Consider the following 25,020-nt stretch of genomic DNA (forward strand, 5'->3'; position numbering starts at 1 on the left):
CCCCACATTTCCCCTGGTCCACTGTGGAGATCCACACTGACACTCGAAGGAGTTAAATGAAAAAGCCAGGGGCCACTCTGCCTGCTGCAGGGGGAGGGATGGCAGGGGTGGCTGCACCCTGGGCACAAAGAAGTGGGTACTGTATGATGCAAACCCTCATAGGAGGATCCAGGTCTCATTTCATGTTCATTTGCTCATCACTGTCTTATCTTAGCAATGGACAGAAATGTAAAGACCTAAAGCTCTTTTAAATAATTTTTCAATTTTTTTTTCTCCCCTTGCCCCTTCCCTGCCCAAGAACAGAGGGGCCATTTGAAAAAAGTACCCTGGACTTAGAATTCACATTCACGTTCCTTGGTGAAGAAGTGCTGAAATCTGGAGAAAGACTCAAGGAAAAGTAGTCCTGACATCACATTTTGAATAGCCCAGGATACTGGTTGGCTTTTTGTAAGAAAGGAAATAAAACCATTTAGAAAGAAATCACACCACAAATGGTTTTACCTAATTATTCATTATTGTGTGACATCTTCATCATCCTCTACCTAGACCTTTTGGAAACACCTTATTATTGGTGACACATTTCCATGCAGACTTGCTTAAAAAACCCACAAGCAAACCTAAAAGAATAAGAAAAACATAGTTTAAACCCATTTTACAAATGGCTCTAAAACATCCAACCCTGTCCCATCTCCTCCTTCCCCCTTCCTGCATTCTCCAGCTGGAAAAAAGACCATAAAGCAGTTTTGTGCAGTCACATGTAAATCCCCTGTCTCTGTTAAGGCAAGAGATTAGCCTGTTAACAAAGTCACCTTGTCACCTACTCTGCTTAATCCTTGCATTTCAAAGTGTAATTTTATTGAGCGCCTTGGAGCTGAAGTCTGGTATGTGCTATTTATTTATTTTGTTCCCTACGTTTTTTTTTTTAAAATTTTAATTTACCTGGAGCCCAAAAGATTTTTTTTCCCTGCCCTGCTGAAACCTGTGACTTTTGGAAAGGCAGCACCTGTGCCATCTGTATTCATTTTAATACATTTATTTAACCCTTCGGGGACTGAGGTGGTGCAAAGACCCCCCTCCTTCTCCTCTCCCCACACCTTTCTGAGACGACAGTCAGACAGTCTCCACACGGTGCCTGTACGGCTTCTGCTGCAGCGGCGTATCCTGGCCATAAATCTGTCAATACAAAGAGAACAACACACACACACAAAATGTGGCTAAAACCAAGAAATGTAGCATAATTACAGGTTCATTATTGCAAACAAAAGCATCCCCCGATCCCACCCCTTTGGCAGGGACGGGAGCAATTCAAACAGGCTCATTATGTAGTTACCTAGCCAGGGTCAGAGCCTCCTGAATAGCTGTTGTGCCTCTGCTTATTATCCGGCTCCGGACGCTGGGAATGTGCCCGCTCAATCTGTGGAGGTACAGGAGCGCTGGGAGCAGTGAGGCTCCAGGTCTGCTCTTCCCTGCCCTTCCTACCTATTGTTATCTCCATCCTCAGAAGAAGATCTGCCTTTGTATTTGCTTTAAAGAGTGTTTGGCCATGGCAGAATGTGCCAGGTTGACAGCTTTGGAGACTAAAGTCTTGTGCTCATCTGTCTAGTGGGTACAGCAGGAAAAGGGGAGATGGGGTCCAGCAACAGGCATGGGAAGGGGAACAACACTTTCGTCTCCATTGCCTGCTTCATTTCCCCTCCAGAATTGCCTGCCACAAGGCTGGATGCTGGCTGGGCGAGGCACACAGCTCCTGCAGGCTCTCCAGCAAACACCTCTCTGCTTGGAAACAGCTTGTACTGACCTGGGCTGGAAAAATTGCGGTTTTCCAAATCATCTTCAGTTTCCCAGAAGTTTGAGAGCATTCATAACATGCTAAACCAACACACTACCTTGGGCTAGCAGTCAAAACTTTCACACAAAACATCTACTCCAGCCCTGTGCAAGCCTGTGCTCTGTCCCATCACTCCTTCCCCACAGCCAGCCGCTGGCAGAAGCACGAGCAGCCAGGGATGCAGCCGGTGCTTTTTGAACGTTTCCAGCCTGGGCTCCCTTTCTCACCAGGCCGGGAAGTGGTGTGAAGTCCCCTTTGACACCACGTGCCCCTTCCAGAGCCACAGCTTCCCTCTCCGATGGCCGAAGAATTGAGGAACTCCAAACGGCACCACCGAATATTCAGGGAACCTGCCAGCCCCCTTCCCCTCCGCCTGCAGCAGCGGTGAGCACCACTCGCACCCACGCTGAGCCGGCCTCCATCTATAACCCAAATGTCAAAACATTTCCTCTTGCAGCCCCATTTGTCTCATGGAAGCCCCGATCCCAGGTCCCAGTCGTGCTGCTTTTGGGGTCTGCCTCTCTGAGCCATTACTGCCACTGCCCCACTGTGCGCAGATAAGAATAGGCTGCTTCTTCTGACTCATTTAGCTAAAACAATGGAGCCACCAGAGGCCAAATTAATCCCTGGTGACTTCAGCAGAGTTACACCAGTCTAAATTTGGTCCCAAGCGTACAATTAGCACAGAGGAAAGCACAGTGTCTTGACAGTGTCTCGGCTCTCCCTCCAGGCTTCCTTCACCAGGCTCACCCTCTTGGCAGAGCAGCTGGGTGCTCCCTCTCAGCCATCTCACTGGTCATGTCCTGCCAATTCTGGGCACTGGGGAGGGCACTCTGCAAGGGGAAAAGGCAACTCATCACCAGCAGTTTTTGCCTGGGAAGGGCAGATCCTATTTCCCTCAGTATAAAGGAAGAAAAAACCTTGTCTTCCTCACCTTGGGCTTGAAAGGAAGTGAAACCCATTTGCCTGCAGGTATCCTTCCAGCACTGGGCATCCTCCTGATGCCTTCAGCTGTCTGAAAATCTCTCTCAGGTCTAGTCTCCAGGCCCTTTTGCTTGCACATCACAGGTCATTAAATTCAACCCTGAACCAGCCTTTTATCATCATTATCATCAGAATCATCACCAGTTTTGCACAACCAGACTCTCTCTAGTAATGGTTAAGTCACTGAAGTGCTCTCTTTCAGCATAGTTGCATTTCAAATGCTGGGAAAATGTCTCAAAAATAATACAGGAATTTTCTTCGGTTGCTCTTGGCTGACCAGGCACTAGGAGAAGTGGAGGCATTGCCTGTGTGCTCCTGCAGCCACAAAGAAATGCCACACCCAAAAAATAGAAGAGGCAGTAAAAAAATAAATTAAAAAATATAAAAAAGGCAGCTAACCAGAACTTTTCAAACTCTCTAAACACTTCCTCAAAAAAATGGTTTGTGCATCATGCATGAGCAGAGCCTGGATCACAGAGCTACTTCCACGTGCTTTTTCGCAGTAAGGTGTGGGGAGTGCCACATCAGCAATGCCATGGTGTAGGATTGGGGCTTTGCTCAAACTGTAAGAAAATTCTTGCTGTCTTCAGAAAGTTCATCTGTGTGAGAGAGAGAAAAAAATAAGCAATGAAAAAAAGGTCTAATAATTTAAGAAAAAGAGAAAAGAGGAACAAAGAGTGGAGTGTGGGTCTGGAGAGGGCCTGTGCTCAATGCCTCCCTTTCCATGTCCCCCTGCCTTCTCTGGCTCCACAAACCGGAGCCTTTTCAAACATTCAGACTTCTCATTCCTTTGACAATTCTTCAAAGGCTCCAGGATTTGAGGGAACTTCCTGTTTCATCGCAAACCCTCGCTTTCTTTTCCTTTTCTAGACTATTAAACCCCGCGCTAACGAAGTGGTGTTTGCCGCATGTCCCACAGCCCTGCCTGCTGCGTGACATTAAAGATACACGGCTCAAGGTGTTTTGGTCCTTACATCCCCCTTCTGACCCCTGAGTTTACTGCAGAACAAAGTCTTGTTAAGCTCGACATTGGAAAATATATTTCCTTCCTTGCATGCTCGTAGCGGTTGTTTCAGCATTGTATAGGGTTGCGTGTATTATTTTGTTATTTTAGGGTTGCTGGTGACAACTGATCTGCACACACTGCTTTGTTATTGTAGGGTTGCTTTAAAATCCTAGACTCCCAGTCTTAGTTTTATTTATTTTAGGGAAAGCTAGTTTTTGAGGGTCGAAAAATAAACATGCTTAAAAAACATATCAAGATATGGCAAAGAAATGGCGTGGAGAGGAAATCCTGTCAAATCCAGGGCTGTGCCTGCCTGAGCTGTGCCTCTTCAGCACAACCACTGCTCTCACCTCTGCTCTCCTGTGGCTGTCACAACCCAGCAGCAGTGACCGACTTCTGATATTTGGCATTTTTAGAGTGCATATTAATGTTGCTGTGAAAACAGCCCAGCATTAACAATTCTCAAAGGCTTGAGTTACTGTAAAAATCTGCACCAGACGTGAAGTTTAAAAGTTCAGATAAAGGAAGAGATGGAAGGGAAGAGATGAGTGAATGATGGCATGTGCTGGTGGCTCTCAGTGTAACAGGCAGGCATCACTCCAGGCAGGATCTCCAGTGCTGCCAGGGAACACCTGGAAGAGCTGCTGGATCTCTCCATTGTCTGCTGGTGGGTGACCAGCTGTCAGAAAGGACTTTAGAAATCACAGAAATTCATCTCACCTACAGCATCCCCAAAAACTCCTAAATTTGCTCATTTAGACCAGTGTCAGAGTCCAGTCCCTGACACAACTCAAGGGCAGAGCACAGCAGTGATGGGCAAGGGCCCAGACCCTCACCTTGCCCTGGGATCATGTCTGGGTCTTGTTTTCCTCATCTTCTGAGGGAGGGGGGAAACAGGTGAGTTTGGGCAATGCAGAGAAGAAGCAGAAACATGTGACAGTGCACCCTACCCAGCAGAGCATCCACAGCTCTCTTGTGAAATGGGAGACTGAGAAGACAATGAAATTAAGGGGAGAGACTCCTGTCAAGCTAAATAATTAAATCCCAGGGTACATAATTGATGGGCTCTTGATGTGGACCCTAAATCATTTACAAAGCTGGTGCATCACCCGACATGTGCAGCTCTGGCATGGCAAGAGCAAGGGATGAGCACCTCCCTCAGCCAAGTGAACTGAGCAGGGCAATTCTGGTGTGGGTCACACTGCCCAGGAACACAGTCCCAGGGGCTGGGCTGCCTTGGGGTGCTGCACCTGCCTGCTCCCCGCTTCCCCTGCTCAGCAATCAGGTACCTCACCACCAAGCTGTTCCCCTTGCTTGGCCTTATGCTCTGGTAGACAAGAGTAGCTCCACCAGCCTGGGAAACAGGTTCACATGGCAGGACACAGAGGTATGAGACGGAGATGCTGCTCTTTCTCTGCCAAGACTTTTCACCCAGCTTCAACTGAGCACCTCAGCTGAATCTTAAACATCAACAAAAGATACCCAGGACTACTGTAACATGCACAGTTTTTTTTCCTTCAGTATAGAGTCAAACTGGAGCTCGTCAGCAGTGCATGCACATGGTCTGCTGGATACAAACATCCCTGCCCAGCACTGCTTGGGAACAGCTCTTTCAAACTGCTCCTTCCCCTGCAGCTATGCTGATCCATGTCCCTAACCCAGAGAGATGGAGTAATCAATACACAAACAAACTACTGAATTAAACAGGGCCAGTGGGGACAGGGCTGTGCTGTGGACACAATCCCTGGGGTTTCTCTGCCTGGGCTGAGGAGAAGGATGCAGACCCAGCAGCTGACTGCACTATCTCATAAGAAAGACATCAATCTTGAGGGCTTTTTTCACTGTCAGTTATCTGCAACGCTCCTTCCTGCCCCATCAGTTGCAGAAGTCAAATGGCACCATGCATTCCTATTCTGGCCTGGTTCTTTTTTATTTTTTATTTTCTCTTTCTATACTCCGTCATCAAGAAGAGTTCTTTCTGCCCTTCTCATGCCTCCCTGTGACCCTGCCACCTGCCTTGCAGGAGCACCAACATGTGTCATGAATCTTCTGGGCATCACCAGCTGCCTGGCCTGGTGGCAAGAACATGGAGCAGGAGCACAACCCAGGCTGTCTGCTGTCCCAGAGACTGACCTGGAGAGCAGCAGATCGGCTCCATGCTGAAAAATATCACTGTCCCTCCTAGTTTCCCCCTGCTCCCAGTGTTTTGACAGTCAGCTTGATGAGCTGAGTGTGTTAACAGTCACCCAGAGCCCCCACTGGCTCCACTCCACCCTGTGCCCACCCCAGGCATGCGCTGTCTGCCTGACACTGCCTACAAACTCTATTAGCTTTGTAATTAAAAACAGCTGTAATCTGATCAGGTGGAGATCACGGTTACAAAATGAAGGAAGCCATTAGCAGGAAATGTTGTGGTTCAGGCAGACATCAAATCAGTTTAAAGAGATTGGATTTCATTGTTTTTATACAGTTACTCCATTACTATAATGCACTGGGTCCATTTAAGCGGCTGGCTCGGAGGAGTGCTCATAAGGCAGTAGTGACATCTATGTGAAATGAACGGCATAAACGGCAAACTGCGAGGAGACAGCGGTGAATTTACACCCCTGGCTCTGCGGTGAATATTAATGCACTGTGAGCTGCTGGAGTGGGGCTTGTTGGGGAACTGGTTTTCTCTCCCTCCAGCCCCCATTGGTGTTGCTAGTGCCTCTGTGGGACTGAAAGAGCATTCCCAGCAGGGATTAGATCCAAGGACCATTCCTCTTCCCCCCCAGCCACAAACCAAACCACAGGTCCAGTTTCTCAGTAGCAAGGTGGAGTGAGAACTGAAACCACAGCAGCCACATCGCTTTGCTTCCTCCTGGCCTCTTCACCCCTGTGTAAACACCAGTCAGTCAGGACAAAAGCAGGAGAGTAAAATATGTAAGTTCTCACAAGGGATGTTTCCCTTTTCCTCTATTTTCCCTCAGAAAAAAAAAAAAAGGGGGAAAGCAGTCTGTGTTTGAAAGCATCGGACTGGTCCAAGAGCGTGCAGCCCAGTGAGGTGTGTGAGGTGACTCAAAGGCATTGCCATCGGTGGGGGCTCTCTCTGCAGAAGCTGCTGGCTCCTGCTTTTACTTTAGTCCTGTCCTGAAGCCCATAGCCAAGATAAACCTTAGGTGCCTGAAGGAAAACCTACATCAAGAGGCACAGCATGGCCCCTGACTTGTGCAAGGCTGATGGTGGTGACCAGAGGAGCGAGCAGGGTAGAGAGTGGGGTTCCTACAATACTTTGGGGGTTGCACAGCACCACTGGGGACAAGGCTAGTGAGCTGGCCTGGACCAGGCTACCATGGAAAAGCACAGTCAGAAGCAATGTGAGGGAAGGGCTGTGCTCCCCTGATTTCAGCCCATTCTTGGTGTCTGTGAGATCTTCATGCTCTGAATATTGGTAGGACAATTGGTGCCTCTAATGTGTCTCTAGAAAAAAGCCCCTTGTGGTACCATGTGGGTTCATTTGTCTCTTCCAAGCCTTGCAGCTTCCTTCCAGCAGGAAAATGGGTAGGGAAATTCATGATAGAGCTGGTAAAGGGTCTAAGATGAGAAGGGTGTTAAGGAGATGCAAACATGATGAGAGCTAGATGCCAGAAGGGAGCTCTGACCATCCCATGGTCCTGCCTGAGCAGTAAAAGGACTCTCCAGGCAATACAAAATACAAACACCCATCTCCCCTTGCCAATCTACTAATCAGGGAAAGAGATAAAAAGCACCCTGCAGACAAATGCTCAGGCTGCCTCCTGCCCACCATGACCAATCTGAGCACAGGGAGCCCCTGCTGTAGTCAAAATGCTCTTGGTATTGCTAAAGCCCTCTTGGCTAGAAAACGGTTCTGTCATTTTCATACTAATCCAGTTCCCATACAAACAGGCAACCTCTTTCCTTCCCTGCCACCACTTATTGCCTTCGTCTTCTATCCTCCCCCTCCCCCTTTCACCCCAAACTGTATCAAATGAATCAAAGCCTGAGTAAATTATGTTCCCTTTGACCTGCTGGCAACAAGTTCAGCCACAGTACATTAAAAGAGCAGAGGCTGAAGTTTTGTGGTCAGTGAAGGCAGAAGCAGAGGGGAAACTGCAGGCCTTTTTGCTGCATTGCTTTTGCCTTCAGAAGTGATGTTTTCAGCCAAGTTTAGTGGATGCTCAGTACTAAGGTTTGGGGCTCAGCCCATATGGGAAAGAGAGTGCTGCTGTGAAGTTGGGAGTTGATTCCTAAACAGCCACCACAGCTGCCTGTCCTGGCTGGGTGGTCTGACCCAGCATGGCAATGGCATTGCCTCCCACCAACCATTTCTGGAGATAATGGGCTGGACAGAGGTTAATGGGGGCCCAGGGGAAGTGGCATGGGCAGGAGAAAACACAGCTGGGCTGGCTGAATCTTTGTCAACCCCTGCACGGGTGCAGCTTTGCTCACTGGCTCCAAACAAGATGATGGACATAAACCAGTAGTAAATATTCTGTTGCCTGTAGAGAAGCAGAGGTGTACGGGGACTGGCCAGCATCTCACAGCACCGGGGCAGGTTGTGCTCTCGTGTCTTGGCTGTTTCTGCCCTGACTCCAGGCGTCACACAGAGCTTGGAGCACCCTCCTCTGAAGTTGCTGTGACTGCAATGCCAATCCCCAAAGAAGCGGCATCAGCTCTGGAGCCTGTGAAGACATTGCCAGCAAAATAAATATTCAGTAATATTTTTAGCCTGCTCTTGTTCAGAGAGAATTTCTTTGTGTCCTTCTGAGGAGCTCGCCGGATCTTTCATCAGTTTGTTTTTCTCATTAGCCGGCATAAGCTTTGTTCTTATTTAATAAAGATTAGGATCTGCTGCCTCCAGCCCTCTCTTTTTGCTCCTCCATCAGGCCCATGAGGGCTCAGGCTGCAGTGACATGTTTGATGTTGGGCCATGGAAGTAGAAATGTGGGAGAGAAGCTGTCCAGGGTCTCACATTTGCTTCCCTGAAAAGCCCAGTCCCACATTGCTTCACCCCTGCAGCACCAGCCTCTGCAGAGAGCTGTCCTGCAACAGGAGAAGGGAAGGGGATAGGACTGATTTGGAACTCTGCTTGGATCATCCAGAGGTTTCCAGGCTCAGCTGGCTTGATGCATTGGGCTTGGTCTGAGCCATCAACGAATGGAGGAAAAACAGGGAACAGCCTGTGCATGAGTCTAATAAAATAGGAGACATGCCATAAATGGGGGAATGGTTTCTTCCAGCTTCAGAGGTCAGAGAGATGTAACAGATCTCCCATCCCTTTATATATCATTGAATTCTCCTTGTTATCAGTAAAGTAAAATAGCTGTTTTCTTTCTTGAGCTGAATTATTCCTCAAAGAAGACTTTAAAACAACAGCAGGTACTAACCAGAACTAACTTTATGAACTTCCAGAAGGCAATGGGGTCTTACAAGTTTTGAAATTCTGCCGTCTGCTGACTGCTCCCACCACTGTGTGCTGCTCTGGTAGGAATATCACTGCATCCAACTGGGATGGGGGCTGCTGTGTGCCAGTGCAGCTGCAGAGCACTCCTGGGGCAGGACCAATGCCACATCCCTGGGACAAGATGGCAAGGGGATAAGTTGTGATGAAGGCAGAAGCTATGTCCCAACTCAAGGTCCTCCTTATTGTCTCCAGTGCCAAGTGCACAGATGAGCTGGGCTATGGCTCTGCACCTCAGTGTAGCCATCCCTGGAGCTACAGCATGTTTACCTTGTAAGAAATGCTATGGTTATTTTCTTGTGGTAACATATATAATTAGATTTATAGAGAGCCAGTGCTATTAATATTGCTATATGTTAATATGCTTCTTCCTTGGAGATTTTTATTAAAAAAATAAATGAATAAAAAAAAAATCTTTAAACACCCACTCTTGGTATGGAGACTCCCATTCCAGCAGGAGAGCCTGTTTTGCATATGCGTAACTTTGAAGGGGATGAATAACTTCATGGCCAATAACATTTATAGCTTTGCCTTGCACAGGGAGATAAGGGCAGAGGAACGCAGGGCTCCAGGGCAGGAGCTGTTTGCTGAGAGGGGCCGGGAAAGAATCCAGTCCCCACCCTGCTGGAGCCTTACCTGCGCCCAGGTGCGCAGCTGTGGCGCCGAGCCCCGCCAGCCCAGCACCAGCCGCTGCTAAGGCTGGATACCAAACCTCCGAGCTCACTCTGGCATAGCTGGAAGGGGAAGAGGAAGGGGGGACAGATGGGGGAGGAACAGCAGGGAAGGCAAATTTTAGAAATACTTTTTGAACAGTCACAGTTGTAAATGAACTCACCCTCACCATGTTTGTGTCACTTGTGTTTGCTGCCTGGGGCTATGTGAGAGCACAACTTTTCCTGGCACGACTGCTCTTGGAAAATCAGCTTCCAATCCATATATGATAGTATTCATGGAAACCACAATTCTAATTTACATGCACTGATTTCCATGCCAGAAACCATGCTGCCGTCCAAGCTGGCCTTAAAATGCTGTCCTGTGACTTCCCTGCCCCATCACAGCCAACCTATGCACTTAAAATGAAAATATTTTCCAGGGACTATTTGCAACCCACAGCTTAGAAAAAGAAAACTTCCCCCAAATTCATGTGGTGGCTCAGCACTACGACTATATTCAGAAGGGTTCCCAAGAGGTATTTTCCAAGGAACTACAAAGGCAAAACAAACAAACCCTTGAGAACTAAGTCTTTCAGATACAAAATTTCTTAAGTATTCTTCATTTACATTTTCTCCCTTGTTTTCTCAAGTACTTTACACCAGGCTATAGAGACATAGTCACAGGTCACCAATGCACAGGGAAGAACCTGGACTTTTTAAACCCCTTTTGCTCTGGCCAGAGCAGGGGAGAAGTTCTCCTTCCTTTCCCCTTGCTGAGCTCAGCCCAGGGACCTGCTTCCTCTGCTCCAGCCACTGCTGTGCCCTGTGCAATGGAGCAAAGGTTGGGGTGGTGGAGACAGAGCCCTTAATAAAGATAAAATCTATTTCTAATGTCTATAAAAACCAAACCCTAATTCCCAGTTACTTCAACGTGAGCTGTGGAGATGGGGTAATGGAGAATGGAGTTATTTATTAATAGAAGGGCATTTCAATAGAGATGGGAGGAGGTGATATGGACCAAATGGAGGCATTTACAAAAATAATGCTCAGGAGGTTTTACCCAGCTTGGCCAGGTGTCTCACCACTGTTTCTTAAGAACAGTTGTCTCACATTCCCTGAGAAGAGAGTTTTTGGGGAGCTACATGCTCATAAAGCCCTGCTATCACTCAACCTGTTTACCCTAGACCTGGCTTTCTTTTCCATCTGGAAGTGGAATCAGAAGAATAAGCGCGGAGGGGGGTCTTATTCTTGCTGGGTTTTTTGGGAAGCAGTGTGATGCTGATACACCGCCCAGCTCAGACCCTCCCACCCCACACCCAGCGCAGGGCAGAGGGAGCTGCAGCCCCTCTGGCACACTCCTTGCCTTTACCTGCCTGGGCAAGGAGCCCCAAGGTCAGGAGCCTTAAAAATTGCATGACACCCCACTCTGATTCCTACCACCGGCTCCCACAAAATGCAAAATTTCTCTCCCTAAATTTCGTGACGGATCCTTTTTAACACACACCTCTGCCCTCGCTTGGCAAGCAAACAGTATCGAAATTCCCACCTGTCTCTCCCTTGCATCTCCCTCTGGAGTGGTTCATCAGCCATGCAAATAAAAAATGCTCTGAGAACCCGATGGCCAATTCCCCCTCTGCATTGGCAAGGAATGACAATTCACAGGGGTCTTCAGGGAGCCAGGTCGGAGGGAGGGAGGAACGCAGCACAGCGTGGCTGCATGAGGCAATCAAGCTTTTCCCACCGCCACCCGGCCCCAGGGAGCATCCCAGCTCCTGTCAGAGGAGCCAGCGGCGTCCCTCCCCCTGCCTTGCTAATCCCCTTTTCGCTGTTCTCCCGGCGCTCTGCTCCCCACCCTGACCCCCGGAGCCCTGGGAAAGCAGCACCCAGTCCTGCTCCCCTCTGCCTCGCTGCGCAGGAGAAGGGGAAATGTGCGTTTTCTTAATTGATTTTGGTGAAAAAGACAGGCAGCTGCGGTACTGTCAGATTAATTAGTTCCAGAGCTATTTCCAGTTATGAGCCACGTAAGATTAGTGGCCATTGCGTTTTGGTGCTAAGGAGTGGCGGGGAAAGAAGGTTTTTTAAGTTTTTTTTTCTCTGATGGCCTTCCTTAAAAATACAGAAGAAAATAAAAGAGCAAAGAGCCCTGGCTGCCAGCGCTGTCCCCAGGGCCAACTCCTGTCCTGTTGCAGCACAGAGGATGGGGTTGAAGTGGCCGCTTTGGTCCTTGTGATGTTCTCTGCTCCAGGCTGAACAAAACCAGTGCTTTGGTGCTCTGGCCAGACTCTCCCCTCCTTGCAAGTGATGGCCGAGCCCTAAGTGTCACCCCGGTGCCATCCCCGGTGCCGAAATGCAGTGGCGACACCAGCGCCTGCATCCCTGCCAAAGCGTGAAGCCGGGCAGGCAGACACGGCACTATCACCTCCGGAGGTGCTTGGCCCCTTTTGTCCCCTCTTGCCCTCTCCCCGCACAGAGAGTGGGCTGGAGACTGGAGGAGTCTCCGAAAGCCCCGGGTGCGGCTCACGGGGCTCAGATCCCCGATTAGATGCGAGCGCCTGCCGCAACCTGATAACACGGCAGCATCTGACAGGGAGGCTCCGGCAGCGCTCCTCGAGCCGAGCAGCACCTACTGTTTCGGGAGATATTTCCCTGCGCTCATGCTTACATCTGGATATCGATAAGCAAGCCTGTTTATGCATAAACACAGTACAACATGCAGCCACATACCTCTGCATTCCTCTTCCCCTCCCTCCCCTTATTTCTTTATCTCCTTCTCATCTCTCTCTGTTAAATGTTATCTCTGCTCTGCGTTCAGAACCGAGTCCCGGGAAAGGACAGTTCTGGTGGGTCACACATACAGGGTGCTGAGGAATGGCAAATATTTCAGGTGAATTTCCAAAGTTTTCAAGGGGCTGTGTGGAGAGGAGCAAGGGAAGACACTCCTGCCAGACCACAACACTGCCAAACAGAGTCCAGCCAGGGTAGGAAAAGGCAGCATGATTTGACCAATATACACAGTGTGTACCCGAGTCTGCTCATCTGCCCCTGGGCTTGCACCCCGAGCCTCGTCTGCCCAGCCACACACACAGGCACCCACGGCCCTGTATCTGCACATGCTCCTGTGGCAAGAGTGCTACATCTACTGCAAAAGCAAAAGAGAAGGAATGTGGATTTTACAGTAATTAAAAATGTTTTAAAAAAAATAACCTCCCCCTTTTCTGTTCCTCATTTGATAAAGGAAGGTCCGAGAAATGAGCAAATGCCAGGTGTACCAAGCACCACCCTCAGCACCCCTGGCTGTCCTCACAGACTAGAACCATCTCAGAGACAAAGTGCTGCCAAAACTGTGTGCTCTGGGTTTGGACCCTGGGAGATGGCAGACATCCAGCAATGCTGTTGGGGAGGCCCAAGCCACTTTCTTCGGAGAAACATGTCAGGAACTCGAGGACTTGGCTTTGCTGAAAGGCTGGTGTGTATTATTGCAGGTTGGCCCCTGTGCTGGATCCTGAAAGTGAAGCCTGGTACACAGAGGAGCCTCAGTGCTGCCCCACACATGCCATTGGAGTTGGGGCCTGTGCACAGGGGGCTGCAGGGCACTGTTTTTCAAAAAGCAGTCTGAGGCTTACCTTGAGACAGCCAAAGCACAACCTTCCCCAGGAACTGACCCCTGGACACTTGTGAAAGGACAAGGAACCAACTGCCAAGCCCATCCCCTTCATGCTTACTGTGTGCTGAGGGCTTGGTCCACTTGACCAGGAAGAAAAGCATCCCACTGTTCTTCTGGTGTTCTCCCAGGATTTGTCCCCAGCTCTCCTTGCTCAGACTATGTCATAAGCTCTGCCCTCAGCAAGACAGCAGGTTGGCACTGGGTGTTATATCCCCACATTAGGGCTACCAGACCAAAAGCTATGTCCTTGGCATGGGCTGGATGAATCCTAGAAGCAGGCTGGTTTCCAGCTCTCCATCTTCCTAGAAAAAGAGGGAAAAGCACATAATGCCAAAGGTGCTTACAACACTTAGGCAACTTATCCAAGGAACTTTGTCCTGGACCAGCTCAGTGACAGCTGCAACCCAGTTGTACAAACCCAATCACCATTCACCTCAGAACTGGCTCAACACATTAAGCACTGCTCCAAGAAGCTCTCCTCAAGCCCTCTGCTCACAGGGGTCACTCTGCTCCAGGGCAGGGGACACAAGAGGGATAAGTGGAAAACTGGGGGAGGGACTTGTGCATTGGTCAAAAGTTCTATCATTCCCACTCTGGCATTCTGCACCACAGCTCAGAAGTGATGCTGCTTTGACTGATTCCATGTGTGGGACCAAGTTGTCCATGCAACACCTGCTGCCCACACACAAGGACATGGGTAAGACCATGGAGCTCCTCTGCAAGGACACTTGGATAGCAGGTAAATGCAAGCAAATGGCTCCTCAGTGAGGGGAGGGGACTGTCTCTCCTCCCAGGAGCTCATCTTCAAGGACCTCCACTCACTGCTCCAGCACTAGTGCTGGTTTCTGGGCTGAAGCAGAGGCAGGGTGTCCATGTCTGTACATAAGCAGCAAACTCCCAGTGCACAACAGGACGGCATCCCTGGCCAGTGTGTGTTTGTTTCCAAGCATCTGTGCACACACATGCACATGCAATGTTTTGGGAGCCAGGCAGGGCAGAAGGGCTCCCTGCAGGGTGTGGGTTTGAGCAATGGGAGCAAGGGCAACTCATGAGCCCAAGGCAGTGTGGCTGCACTGCATTCAAGCTCTCTGGAATGGGGCTGTATACTGAATTTATGAGCTCTTAAGTCATCACATTTACAATTTGTATTCTCTGGTCTTTTAATCTCAGCAATAAACTCAGACTAAACCTTTGCTGACGCAGTGTGGAAATTTCACTGTTCCAGTCAGCCCTATGTACAAAGTGCTCATGGGCAGGACCAGAACATCCTTCCTGATGGCTTCAGTGTTCTTATCCAGTTCCCCACTCCCATTAAAGTAATTGTTCAGTCCCTCACCTGCTACCTGGGTTGCCCAGGCCCCCCTTGTTGGATTATAACACATTAGAAAATTGGGAGGTACAAACACTTACCATCCCTTCTGCATGTCTGTGTGCACATCACCCAACCCTCACCTAAGTTTTGTACCACTTAGGACTCCTCCCTTGCCCTGCAAACCAGCACCATTGGTGCATTTTTGACTTGTTCAGAGTTGCTTTACTTCAGAGGTCCACATGAGGAAAAGATCTCCAGGAGGTTTCCTGCTGGAGAGCTGGCTCTCAACAAAGACTAGTCTTCAAAGTGAGCACCTTCTTCATTAACAGGCCTCAAAGTGAGATGAAATAAGCACCAATAAACCTACTAATGGAGTAAGGCCTTCCCTGCTTGGATGAACCCCACACTTTTAGAGGAGGGTGGCATCATTTCTGCAGAATGCTTGAGTGGCCTCAAATAACACACTGAACTGTCAGGCACAAGCCCAAGTGATGGCGTGAGCCAGCACTGAAATAATGAGAAGCTGATCTACAGCTTTTCCCCTCTGGTTTATTAAATGAATGCTCCACATACCACTTCCCACTGACTGGAAACAGGGAGAAAATCCCAGAACAGTAACTCATCATCCTTTCTTTCCCTGCGAAGATTCAAGGCTGTGGCTATGTATGGATGTTGTGAAGTGATAAAGTTGCTGTGGCTTCACGAGTTACCACACATCAGCTGAACTGTGCCATCTGACCGTGCTCCCGGCTCCCTGCAACTGGGTGGTAAAACATGTTCGCTCATGATGGGGCTGGAGCAGGTACACTGGCGGGCTCCAGATAAGCGTGCTTTGCTGATAAGCAATACCTCATTAAGCCCCAGGACTCAACGGCTTGCAATGCAATCCTTGCCCCAGAAGCCCCTCCTCTTTTTGAGTTGTAGCCCTCAGTCATGGAACAAGCAGCAGGAAACCCCTCTGGGAAAGTGGTCAATATTGGATTAATTTCTTTTGCATTACATGGAGAGGATTTAGGGCCAGAGACCATGCCAAAGAGGAGTGGTAGAAGGACTAGCCAACTGTGTTGCTGAGTACAACTTCAGCATAGCCATGCTGCAAATGACACGTGGAGATGATCCAGTCAGTGAAACCAAAGTGCTCTGAGCTCTGCTGGGGTCAGAGTCCATGGACATGAGCTACAGCAGCATTTGGGCTTTCCAAGACTGAAGAAAGGTCCAGCCCTGGGTACAGGGCATGATCTAATATAAAAAAACATGTCAGGCTCATCCTTGACTCCACTAAGTAGGACCAGGCCTCTTTGTCTCCATATCTCAAAAAAGACTGTTTTTTGAGGTTCCTGGCCCTCTCCACTACCACTCAGAAGAGGTGGTTGTCTTCTTGCCTGAACCTTGACTTAGTCTTAAGCCCCAACCTGAGTCCCAGAAAAGCTGGAAACAGACCCAGCTCTGTGTCCACGCTTTCTGGGGGTCTCTTCCAGTCAGCACTCCCCAGAGCCACCCCAGCTGCCATCCCACATCCAACCTCCATGCTGAGCCAGACAAATGGGATCAACACACAGGATTTGCTGACGCTCCCTCCTGTACAGAGTGGGGAATTCGTGTCGCTTAAGCCTTTTCTGCTCAACATTCACAGCTACAAAAACAGCAGGCAAACTCTAGACCTCCTGAAACTAAGCACCAGGCACCTACCCTTCTCCACTGCTCCACCCAGATGCTTGTGGGATGGGAGCTGCACACATTCAGGATGGGTTCTCTTTGTGTAGGTGTTGCATTTGTATTTTGTGAGGTGAGGAGACACTCTTCAGGGAAAATTTCTATTTGTTTTTCAGTCTTGTTCTGAAGTCAGGCAGGTTCCTCTGTTCCACCCCAGTGGGAGATCAGCCCAGTGAGCCCATCCCTGACCATCATCCCCAAGAATGTCGCTCCAAGGCCAAGCACAGCATCTCCCCCAAAAGGGCTGATCCATGGGTAGGCATCTAATGACAGTTTGACTAGTGGAGCAAAGCACTACTCATGTTTGTTTGAATAGTCAAAGGACTTGGAACAAATGTCTCTGACTTGTGTTGATTTAGATAAAACGACCCCATCCTTGTCACAGAATCAACAAGGCTGACAAGAAATCACTTGTGTAGACCTCCTCTGCTCTCAAATGCTTTTAAAACAGAAAAAAAACCACCCCATGATAACAACAATAATAATTGTTCTTTAGGTTGGAAAAGACCTTTAAAACTACCAAATCCAACTGTTAACCCAGTGCTGCCAGTCCCACCACTAACCCACCACAACTAGATGGCTTTTAAATACTTTGAGGGACGGTGACTTAGCAACTACCATGGGCAGCCTGATCCTTGAAGAAACTTTTCCTAATATTAATCTAATCAAAACAATAATAGATTTTTTTTTCCCCACAACTTTGAGGCACTCAATCCTTTGTGGATCAGGGCTCACTGGAGTGCCAAGAGCAAGATCAGGGATTGGGGCTGCGTGGTTGGGATCACCTGTCATCTGGGTGACAAACATTTGGGACATTTTGCTGTGTGGTGCCTTCTGTTTTCCTCCCCATCCTGATCTGGCTGACAATCCCTGCCCTTACAGACCCAATATCTGTCTGGGAGGGAAAAGAAGGCTGGACATGGTGGTGCCTGGAGTGGAGAACTGGGGGGGACAAGGACTGCTACATCCACATCCATCTGGCATACTGAAGCAGGGAATGAAGGAAAAGGAAGGAGGGGGTGGGTTGAAAAGAAAATCCCAAAGATCCTCGGATAATAAGCACCATTAAGGTTAGTCTGTCTCATGATTGTTTCTTATTAAAAAGAGACTGTACTTTATCTGTGCAGGATATGCTGTTTGGATGAGGGAATTAGCAGAGTGACTGCCTCCATATCATCTAATTAGCAAAAATGTTGATAAGCAGATACAATCACATATGATTAGGATCCTTTTAAAAAGCCACTCCATTAATTAAATAGACAGAAAGGCTGCCTACAGCCCTCGCGTGCCACTGATTAGAATACAAATATTTACACTAATCTCACCTCCATCAGCCATGGGACACTTTTGAGTATTTTTAGTGACATCAGATTACTATTGATTTTCATCCCCAATGTCAGACCATTTTGTTAGTATCTGAAAGTGCTGCCTTCAGTTTCGGATGCTTTAAATCATGTTAAGGGTTTATCTTAATGACGCTGCTGATAACCACTGTTCAGGTCACTCGTACTTTCTCTTCAAAGAACACAGTCTGGGCCGGCTTTTATTGTTTGTACTTGAGATTTAAGATACGAAAAACATTTCTCATTTCAAAGCCTTGGTTTCAAGGGATGGGGCTGCCAGGCCAGTTTGGGTCTAGTTACTTGATGTGTGCATGTCTCATTTCCCTTTCTCCCTGCCTCTCCTTGACCCTTTCCTTTTTTCCTTGCAAACCCTTTTGGCTCACAGCAGTGGCCTGTCTTGAATGGCTGCTAATCACTGACGCCTGCTGCAGGCAGCAGACAGACGGGCAGTGAGCATCCTCCGTTCGGGGATGACAGGAGAAAAACACTCCCTACTTTTCAGCTGGGTAGGATGCACTAAATCCAAGACAGATAACCCAGTGCGCCAGCCAGTCTGAGATGGGCTCTCAGCATCAAAAGCAAGTAGGGGAAGAGATGCTTTGCAAAGGCACAGCAAAAGGCAGTCACCTCCCTTCCGTGCACAGCCCCACCCTCAAAGTTGATAACTGACCCTCTCCAACAGACTTTTCTGATTCCCATTTTCCCTTCTGGGTAACAGAGAGTAGGAACAACAATCCTTCTTGAAATTTCTGCCAAGCAAGGACTGTGCTGGCAGTGGATAGGAGCTGTTGGTACCTTTGGGGACTTGTGGGTAAGCTTGGATCACCCTCAAGTCCAATGGACAATCCTTAAAAAATCTAGTCCCTTTTGTGAAGATTTCAAGTGTGAGACTACAGTCTGAGTGAGCCATCAAGTCTTAGCTCTCCCCTCAGTGGAGAAGACCCCTTCAGGGTGTTTTGGGAATGCAAAGAGCCCTCTGAGCTCAAATGGACAGCAGCAGCTTGCTGTTTGATCCAGTTTACTTTTGCCTTTTCCACAGAACAAACAGCATCCAGCAGAAAAACAAACCATGTGGCACAACCACCCTGTAATTAAGAAGACTTTTGTGCCAAAGGAGGGAAAAGCTGAGATCTCTCCAGTGAGGCTAGCCCACAGGACCATGAGTTCATTTTCTCCTTTGCACTTCCTTCAGCTTCAGCCCCCAGACCTGCACTGCCCTGCAGCAACTTTTGCTGCCCAAATCTGACAAGTACCTCAGTGCTACTGCCCCATCACTGACCAGTAAGAACACCAGCAGCACAGATACCTTTCCCAACATGTGTCAGCTCAGTTGCCTTCCTCCTTCTGTCTCCATTGCTGTCTCCAGGCTGACATGACTGCCCCTTGCTTTCTCAGCCTCCCCCACAGGTTGTGTGTTAGGACAGCAGCCAGCCCATACGCTGTGCACATGCTCCTTGGTCTGGCTGGCTCTTGACTTCTTCCCAAAGTGTGGGATAATGGAAAAGAGGGCAGTGATCTGCAACATATGCTGCTATTAGTAGGTGTTTATGACACTGTGTTACAGACAGATGAATTCTCATTATTGGCACTTCCTTGGAGACCTTCTTCATGCAGTGTTTCCCTCTGAGGATATTGTATTTCCCACCAGCATGGCAAATCCAAGGAATAGAAACAGATGCAGGATAACTCTAGATTTGATTGCCTGTGTCGAGTTCCTGAGCCATCCCTGTCGTATACACCTTGGGACTGGTATCCAAAAAGGCACATAGAAAAGAGGCTAAGGTTGGTATTTCTGGGAATTTAATTTACTACCAACATGAAAATGAGGTTCTTCTGAAAGTGTTAGGCTTGTCTATAAATTAAAAAAATATTATGATGTCCATCTAATCATGATTTCAGGAAAAATTCCCATTCAGGGTTTAGAAATGGCCACATGGGGAACTTCCAGTGATTTGCTGCCTTCATAAAGAAGGATGTGAAATGTATTCTGAATTTAAATTTGGCTAATGATACCTTCCAACTGCTTTGTCTGGTTGCTTGAAGATCCCTGTGGCACTGAATTTCTGTTCCCATGCAGGTTCTTGCTGACTACAATGTAACTGGCATTGAACTTCCTCTTTCCCCAAGTCTCTCACTCCAGAGTGTATTTTCCAATCCCTTAGTCACATTTTATGGCCTTTCCCTGGGCTTTCTCAGATTTATCAACACTCCTTCTGAACTATGGGTAGGAAGACTGCCGCGTTCCTATAGCTGCTGCCATAGGGAATTATGTCCCATGGGATAAGATGAACTGACTACACCACTACACTTCCCTGGATTGCACACGAATCCACACTGAGTATCTGAGAATCCCTCTGTAGGGAAGGTTCAGGCAAAAAGTAACCTGACAAAGTCATGAGAGTGGTAAAACAGTGAAAGACATTGCCCAGGGAAGCTGTGGATGCCTCATCCCTGGAAGTGTTCAAGGCCAGTTTGGTTGGGGCATTAGGCAACCAGTTGTAGTGGAAGGAGTCCTTGCCCATGGAAACAGGCAGGGATTAGACGACCTTTAAAAAAGGCCACTTTCCATCCAAACCATTTTATGATTCTATGTCAGTCCTACATCACAGCTGTGTGAGTAGTTACGTGCAGCAGCTACAACACCATGTGCATGATCTACATTTAGAAAGAGAAGGCCAGTGACAACCAATTCCACCCTAGAACATCGTCAGGACAACTGAGCCAGGATTGGCTGAACCCTCTCTGAGGTCACAATCTCATGGTTTGTGAGCAGCAGGCTTGAAAAGAATGTGTATGGTCAAGAAGCTCTTAGTGGCCTTGCACTGCAGCAGGACAGAGCAGCTCATGGGGCGGACTGAACATCTCCCCATCCCTGAGGACAGCTGTGTCACTGGGTGTCCAAGAGTCTCTGCATGCTGATCAGCCTTGGTGCGAGAGACAAAACCAGACATCTTCTAAACAACTTCAGCTTTCCTCTGAGATGGTAGATTACTACAAGGTCCTTGAACTGCAAAAAGATGCCTCACAGGACGTTATTAAGAAATCCTACCACAAACTGGCACTAAAATGGCATCCTGACAAGAATCCCAAAAACAAAGAGGAAGCTGAGAAGAAATTCAAAGAAATTGTTGAAGCATACGAGATTTTGTCCGACCCTCAGAAGAGATCACTCTATGACAAGTCTGTTGAGGAGAGCAGAGCCCGCAGAGAAAGAGCTGCAGCGGGTTTTAACAGCTACTTTGGTTACCAGCATGGATTTCCCCATCAAGAAGAGGCCTTTGGAGGGATGTATCCATTTACGTGTATTTTCTTGAGCCCTTTTGACATTAGAATCAGTGGTGAAACCTGGCAGAGCGCAATTGGGAGAGGAGGAAGGTCCAGGGAGCCGTTTATGCAATGGAGTTCATTCTGTCCCAGCGGGCACCCCACCTCCGTCTTTGCTGAAAACACAGCTGGGCCATATGGTGTCAGAACAGTGATAACCACAACTGAAGTGATCAATGGCAAGACCATCACCACCCGGAAAATCATTGAGGATGGGCAGGAGACAAAAGAAGTGGAAGAAGATGGCCAGCTGAAGTCTGTAACAATCAATGGGAGAGACTACCTGCATTCAATGCCTGAATTTCATCAATGAATTATCACCAGCACAAGCATTAACTGAAAGTTGTGGGATGTGCTCTCAAAGCTCAACTGATGAGGTCTATTACAAGCAGTATCAATAAATGCTGAGTTCATGACACAACCAATGCAGACTTCTCAATGGTTGGGAACAAAATATTTCACGGGTAAGGATATAGTTATGCTAAACTAAAGAGTGTGAATCCACAAAGCCTGAATGAGGTGATAGTGATTATTCGGTAAATATGTGTCACAGATACATGTGAGAGAACCTTGCTGGTTTGTCAAAGAGACCACATTGATTAATACAGCAATAGGAGACAAGCTGTTTGTGGACAAGTAGGAGAGCTCTATAACAAGCTGTAGGTTCCCTTCCCACCCCTTGAGATGCCAGTGTTAAAGTCAACCAGCTGGATGAATAAAGCCCAGTGTGATTCTCATACACAGCCCTGACACTTAGTGAAGAATACCCTTTTGGTGTATGAGAAGATGCATATCCATTGAAAAAAAGTTTTCATGTACAGGCAAGAAGGTTGGCAGGGGTCAGTGGGACATGGAGAGCCTGGAGAATGGCATAGCAAAAAGCAAAGGAAGGAAGAAAAAGTCATTACTCCAACTGTAAAAGAAAATTTGGGCTTGAGAATGCCCTGCAAATTATGACCAGAGACCCTGATGGAAGTACTGCATAGCTCAGGGGCTGAAAGTGAGCAGGGAAAAGGTGAATTTGGCTCTCTGACTGGGACAATCTATATTCCCTCTCTGCCTGGAGTCATTCAAACACAAAGAGCTAAATTCAAACCATGAGCCAACAGATTCCAGGGGGCTGAGTTTAGCTCCCTCTCTGTGCAAAGCTGGATGTGAAGACTTAGATGGTGCTTTACCATCCTTATTGTCTTGCTCACAGCTGCAACAGCCAGTTCACAATGCATTTCTTGCACAGCCTGCCAGCACGCTGCTCTTGTCCTCCACTGAGCTACGGAATGCTCTCCCCATGTTTCCGCCCTCCCCTGGGCTGACATGAACTGCTGAGCCTTGTTTCTTGCTTGGCCAGATCACCTTAAGCATTTAAAATCTCACACACCTCTTTTTTTTGGTCCCACGCTACATTCCCTTGAGTTTCCCAGCTTTCCCTGCCCACTGATGTCTCCCTAGAGACTGGAAGTAGTTTTCAGGGACATTTTCACTCTAATCCAGATTGCAATTGCTGCCTGCATTTGGGCAGGTCTTTGCATCTGTTTCCTCTGCTGTAAAATGGGAATAACAGACTCCTGTGCTTTGAAGGAGACTGTGAGACAGTGTTGCTAGTAAAAGACTGAGCATTAACCAATAAGTTAAATTAGCCAGAGTGCTGCCACCCCTTATTCAAAGCCTTTTTCCCTTGTAAAGACAAATGTAGTTTAAATCACCATCCTTAGCAATTGATGCCACATCCAGCTTGGAAAAACAGACAAAAACTGTATTTGTTATGTTAAGGGCTGTTAAGCCCCTCTCTCAGTGAGAAAAGGGCAGCAAGTGGAAGCTTAACTGGATGCTGGGTGCATGGAGGGAGGCCAGTGGCAATGGGAGCAGGGAAAGCCTCTGTGCAGGGACAAACTGTGTCTGCTGCTCCTCCACAGTTTGGAAGCCAACAACATCCTGCAGGCATTGGGACTCTGAGAACTGCAAATATTTAGGGGGCTTGATACAGAAAGATTATTTTGGTCAGAGCAAACACAAGTCAACATTTCTACTGATACTGGGGTACCAGCTGCACACCCTTGTGCTTAGCTGCTGATGGAAACCAGCCCATCATCCTTCCAGTCACTGCTGGACTTGATGGGCTCATTTCCAGCACCAGTTCCACTCGAAGATGTCATGCTTGGGGGCAGCTGGAAGTCTCCCTTCTGACTGGCCCCCGGCTACCTGTGGCACCAGGCAGAGCAGGGAGCGAGGGTGGCTTGAGCTCCATCACTGAGTGGCCAGCAGCCTGAGCTGGGAGGCTGAGTCATTATTTTATTAGCAGGGCCCACAACTGCTTTAATGTGGGCTTAGGCTGCAAAAACAAAAACATACATAAAAGCATTTGGAATTACTTCATAAAATACTAAATCACGATATTAACCGACTGACCTTTGCTCTACACAGACCTGCTAATTTTAGCAATTACAGCCAACAACTTGAACATATCAAGTGGGCAACTGTTTAACAATAATGACATCTGCTTGGAAAATCAAATTATGTCTAAACATCTTTAAATCCCCACTAGGGGATACCTGCTTTTTTTTTGCAACTGTTAGTCCCTGTTTAATAGGATTTTAAACTCACAGCCGGCAGCACACTGTGGTGGCAGTGGCCCCTCTCCCTGGAGTGACAACAACAGGACAGACATCCCATTAAGCAGAGAGTGAGAGTCTCTCCTTGGACAGTGATGGAAGTGGTTTGGGTTTTGACAGCTTAATCTGATAGATGGGTGCATTAGCTGTATCCCTTTGCTCCCCCGTGCCCCTGCAGACATTGCTCCCTTCCACAGTCCCCTAAGGTTACATGTGCTGGACACATCCAGGGCTGATCTCCACAGGCTGTTGCTTGGGAAGGATGGAACCTTGCTACCAAGATGGGCTTTGCAGCTTTCAGTGCTGTCTGTGGAGCAACTGACATGAGATTTCCTCCTGCAATGTCCTCAGACACAATCGAGTTTTATGTTTGGTGGAAAGTTCTGTTTCTTCCCTTTCTTTTCTCCCTTCACTTCTCCTGAATCCCCAGCTATTTAAATCCTTCCCCGCTGTTCTCTGCTTTGTGGGTGAAACTCCAACACTGAGATCTGTTCTTCCCTATAATGGTCTAAAATATGGCTACAACAGCCTGCAATTGCTGTTGTAGCCATTTTCCAGGCCTGTAGGTTTTTCTTGCCAGGAAAAGTAACATTAGAAGCAAATGGGACCAGTGGGAAAGGGTGAGCACAAGACCAGCCAAATCTCCACTGAAGCACACCAATGCATACCAAGACCCTCCACCATAAAATTGACAACCTTATTCAGCCCCCAACTAGGTTGCTGCCGTGCCCTGAGCTCTGGTGATCTGGGAGCAGTCTCAGCTCCATGGTCCCACTCCTGATCACTCAGCACCCTGGGCTGCAAGGCTGTTGTCAGATATTTGCATTGAGATACAAGAACAGAATGTTTCCGCCCCTTCTCCTCTCTCCCTCTCTCTCCCTCCCCGGCCAGTCTGGCACTTCTCTGATGGAGCGTGCAGCAAAATCACAATCACATGTTTGCAGCAGTAGGAGGCCATTGGCATGGAAGTGGCAGTGATGTCACTACAAACATTTCCACCCTATCCCATTTCTCCAGAACAGTCTCCGTTTTTATGACCCCATCCTGAGATCTGCAGGAAATCAAATTGTCCTGATGCTATTTTGAGCGCTGGTGTCATGGCATCAATATATAACGACGTGGT

General features: G+C 48.1%; 1 protein-coding gene and 1 long non-coding RNA gene across 6 annotated transcripts in view; one reads left to right on the forward strand and one right to left on the reverse strand.

Moving 5' to 3' along the window:
* Positions 1–435: 435 nt before the first annotated feature.
* Positions 436–25,020, reverse strand: part of LOC107210361 — a 29,361-nt gene continuing 4,776 nt past the window's right edge. Inside the window, exons 3-6 of one of the 5 annotated variants that reach the window (XR_001523917.3) lie at positions 13,655–13,898; positions 1,331–3,411; positions 1,095–1,173; positions 436–617 (exon numbers count right to left, since the gene is read on the reverse strand). This is a non-coding gene — a long non-coding RNA (uncharacterized LOC107210361). Of the gene's footprint in view, positions 618–952; positions 1,174–1,330; positions 3,412–13,654; positions 13,899–14,029; positions 14,117–15,481; positions 15,680–25,020 lie in introns of those variants that run through there. The other 4 variants (XR_002002236.2, XR_004499264.1, XR_004499263.1 and 1 more) reach the window with 4 other exon arrangements.
* On the forward strand, positions 19,824–21,712 carry DNAJB8 (DnaJ heat shock protein family (Hsp40) member B8). The gene has a single exon (XM_015641103.3). It carries the CDS (start codon positions 20,945–20,947, stop codon positions 21,599–21,601), a length of 657 nt encoding a protein of 218 aa, XP_015496589.1. The 5' UTR covers positions 19,824–20,944; the 3' UTR covers positions 21,602–21,712.

This window comes from Parus major, chromosome 12 (assembly GCF_001522545.3).
Source record: "Parus major isolate Abel chromosome 12, Parus_major1.1, whole genome shotgun sequence".
In the NCBI taxonomy this organism is placed as follows: Eukaryota; Metazoa; Chordata; class Aves; order Passeriformes; family Paridae; genus Parus; species Parus major.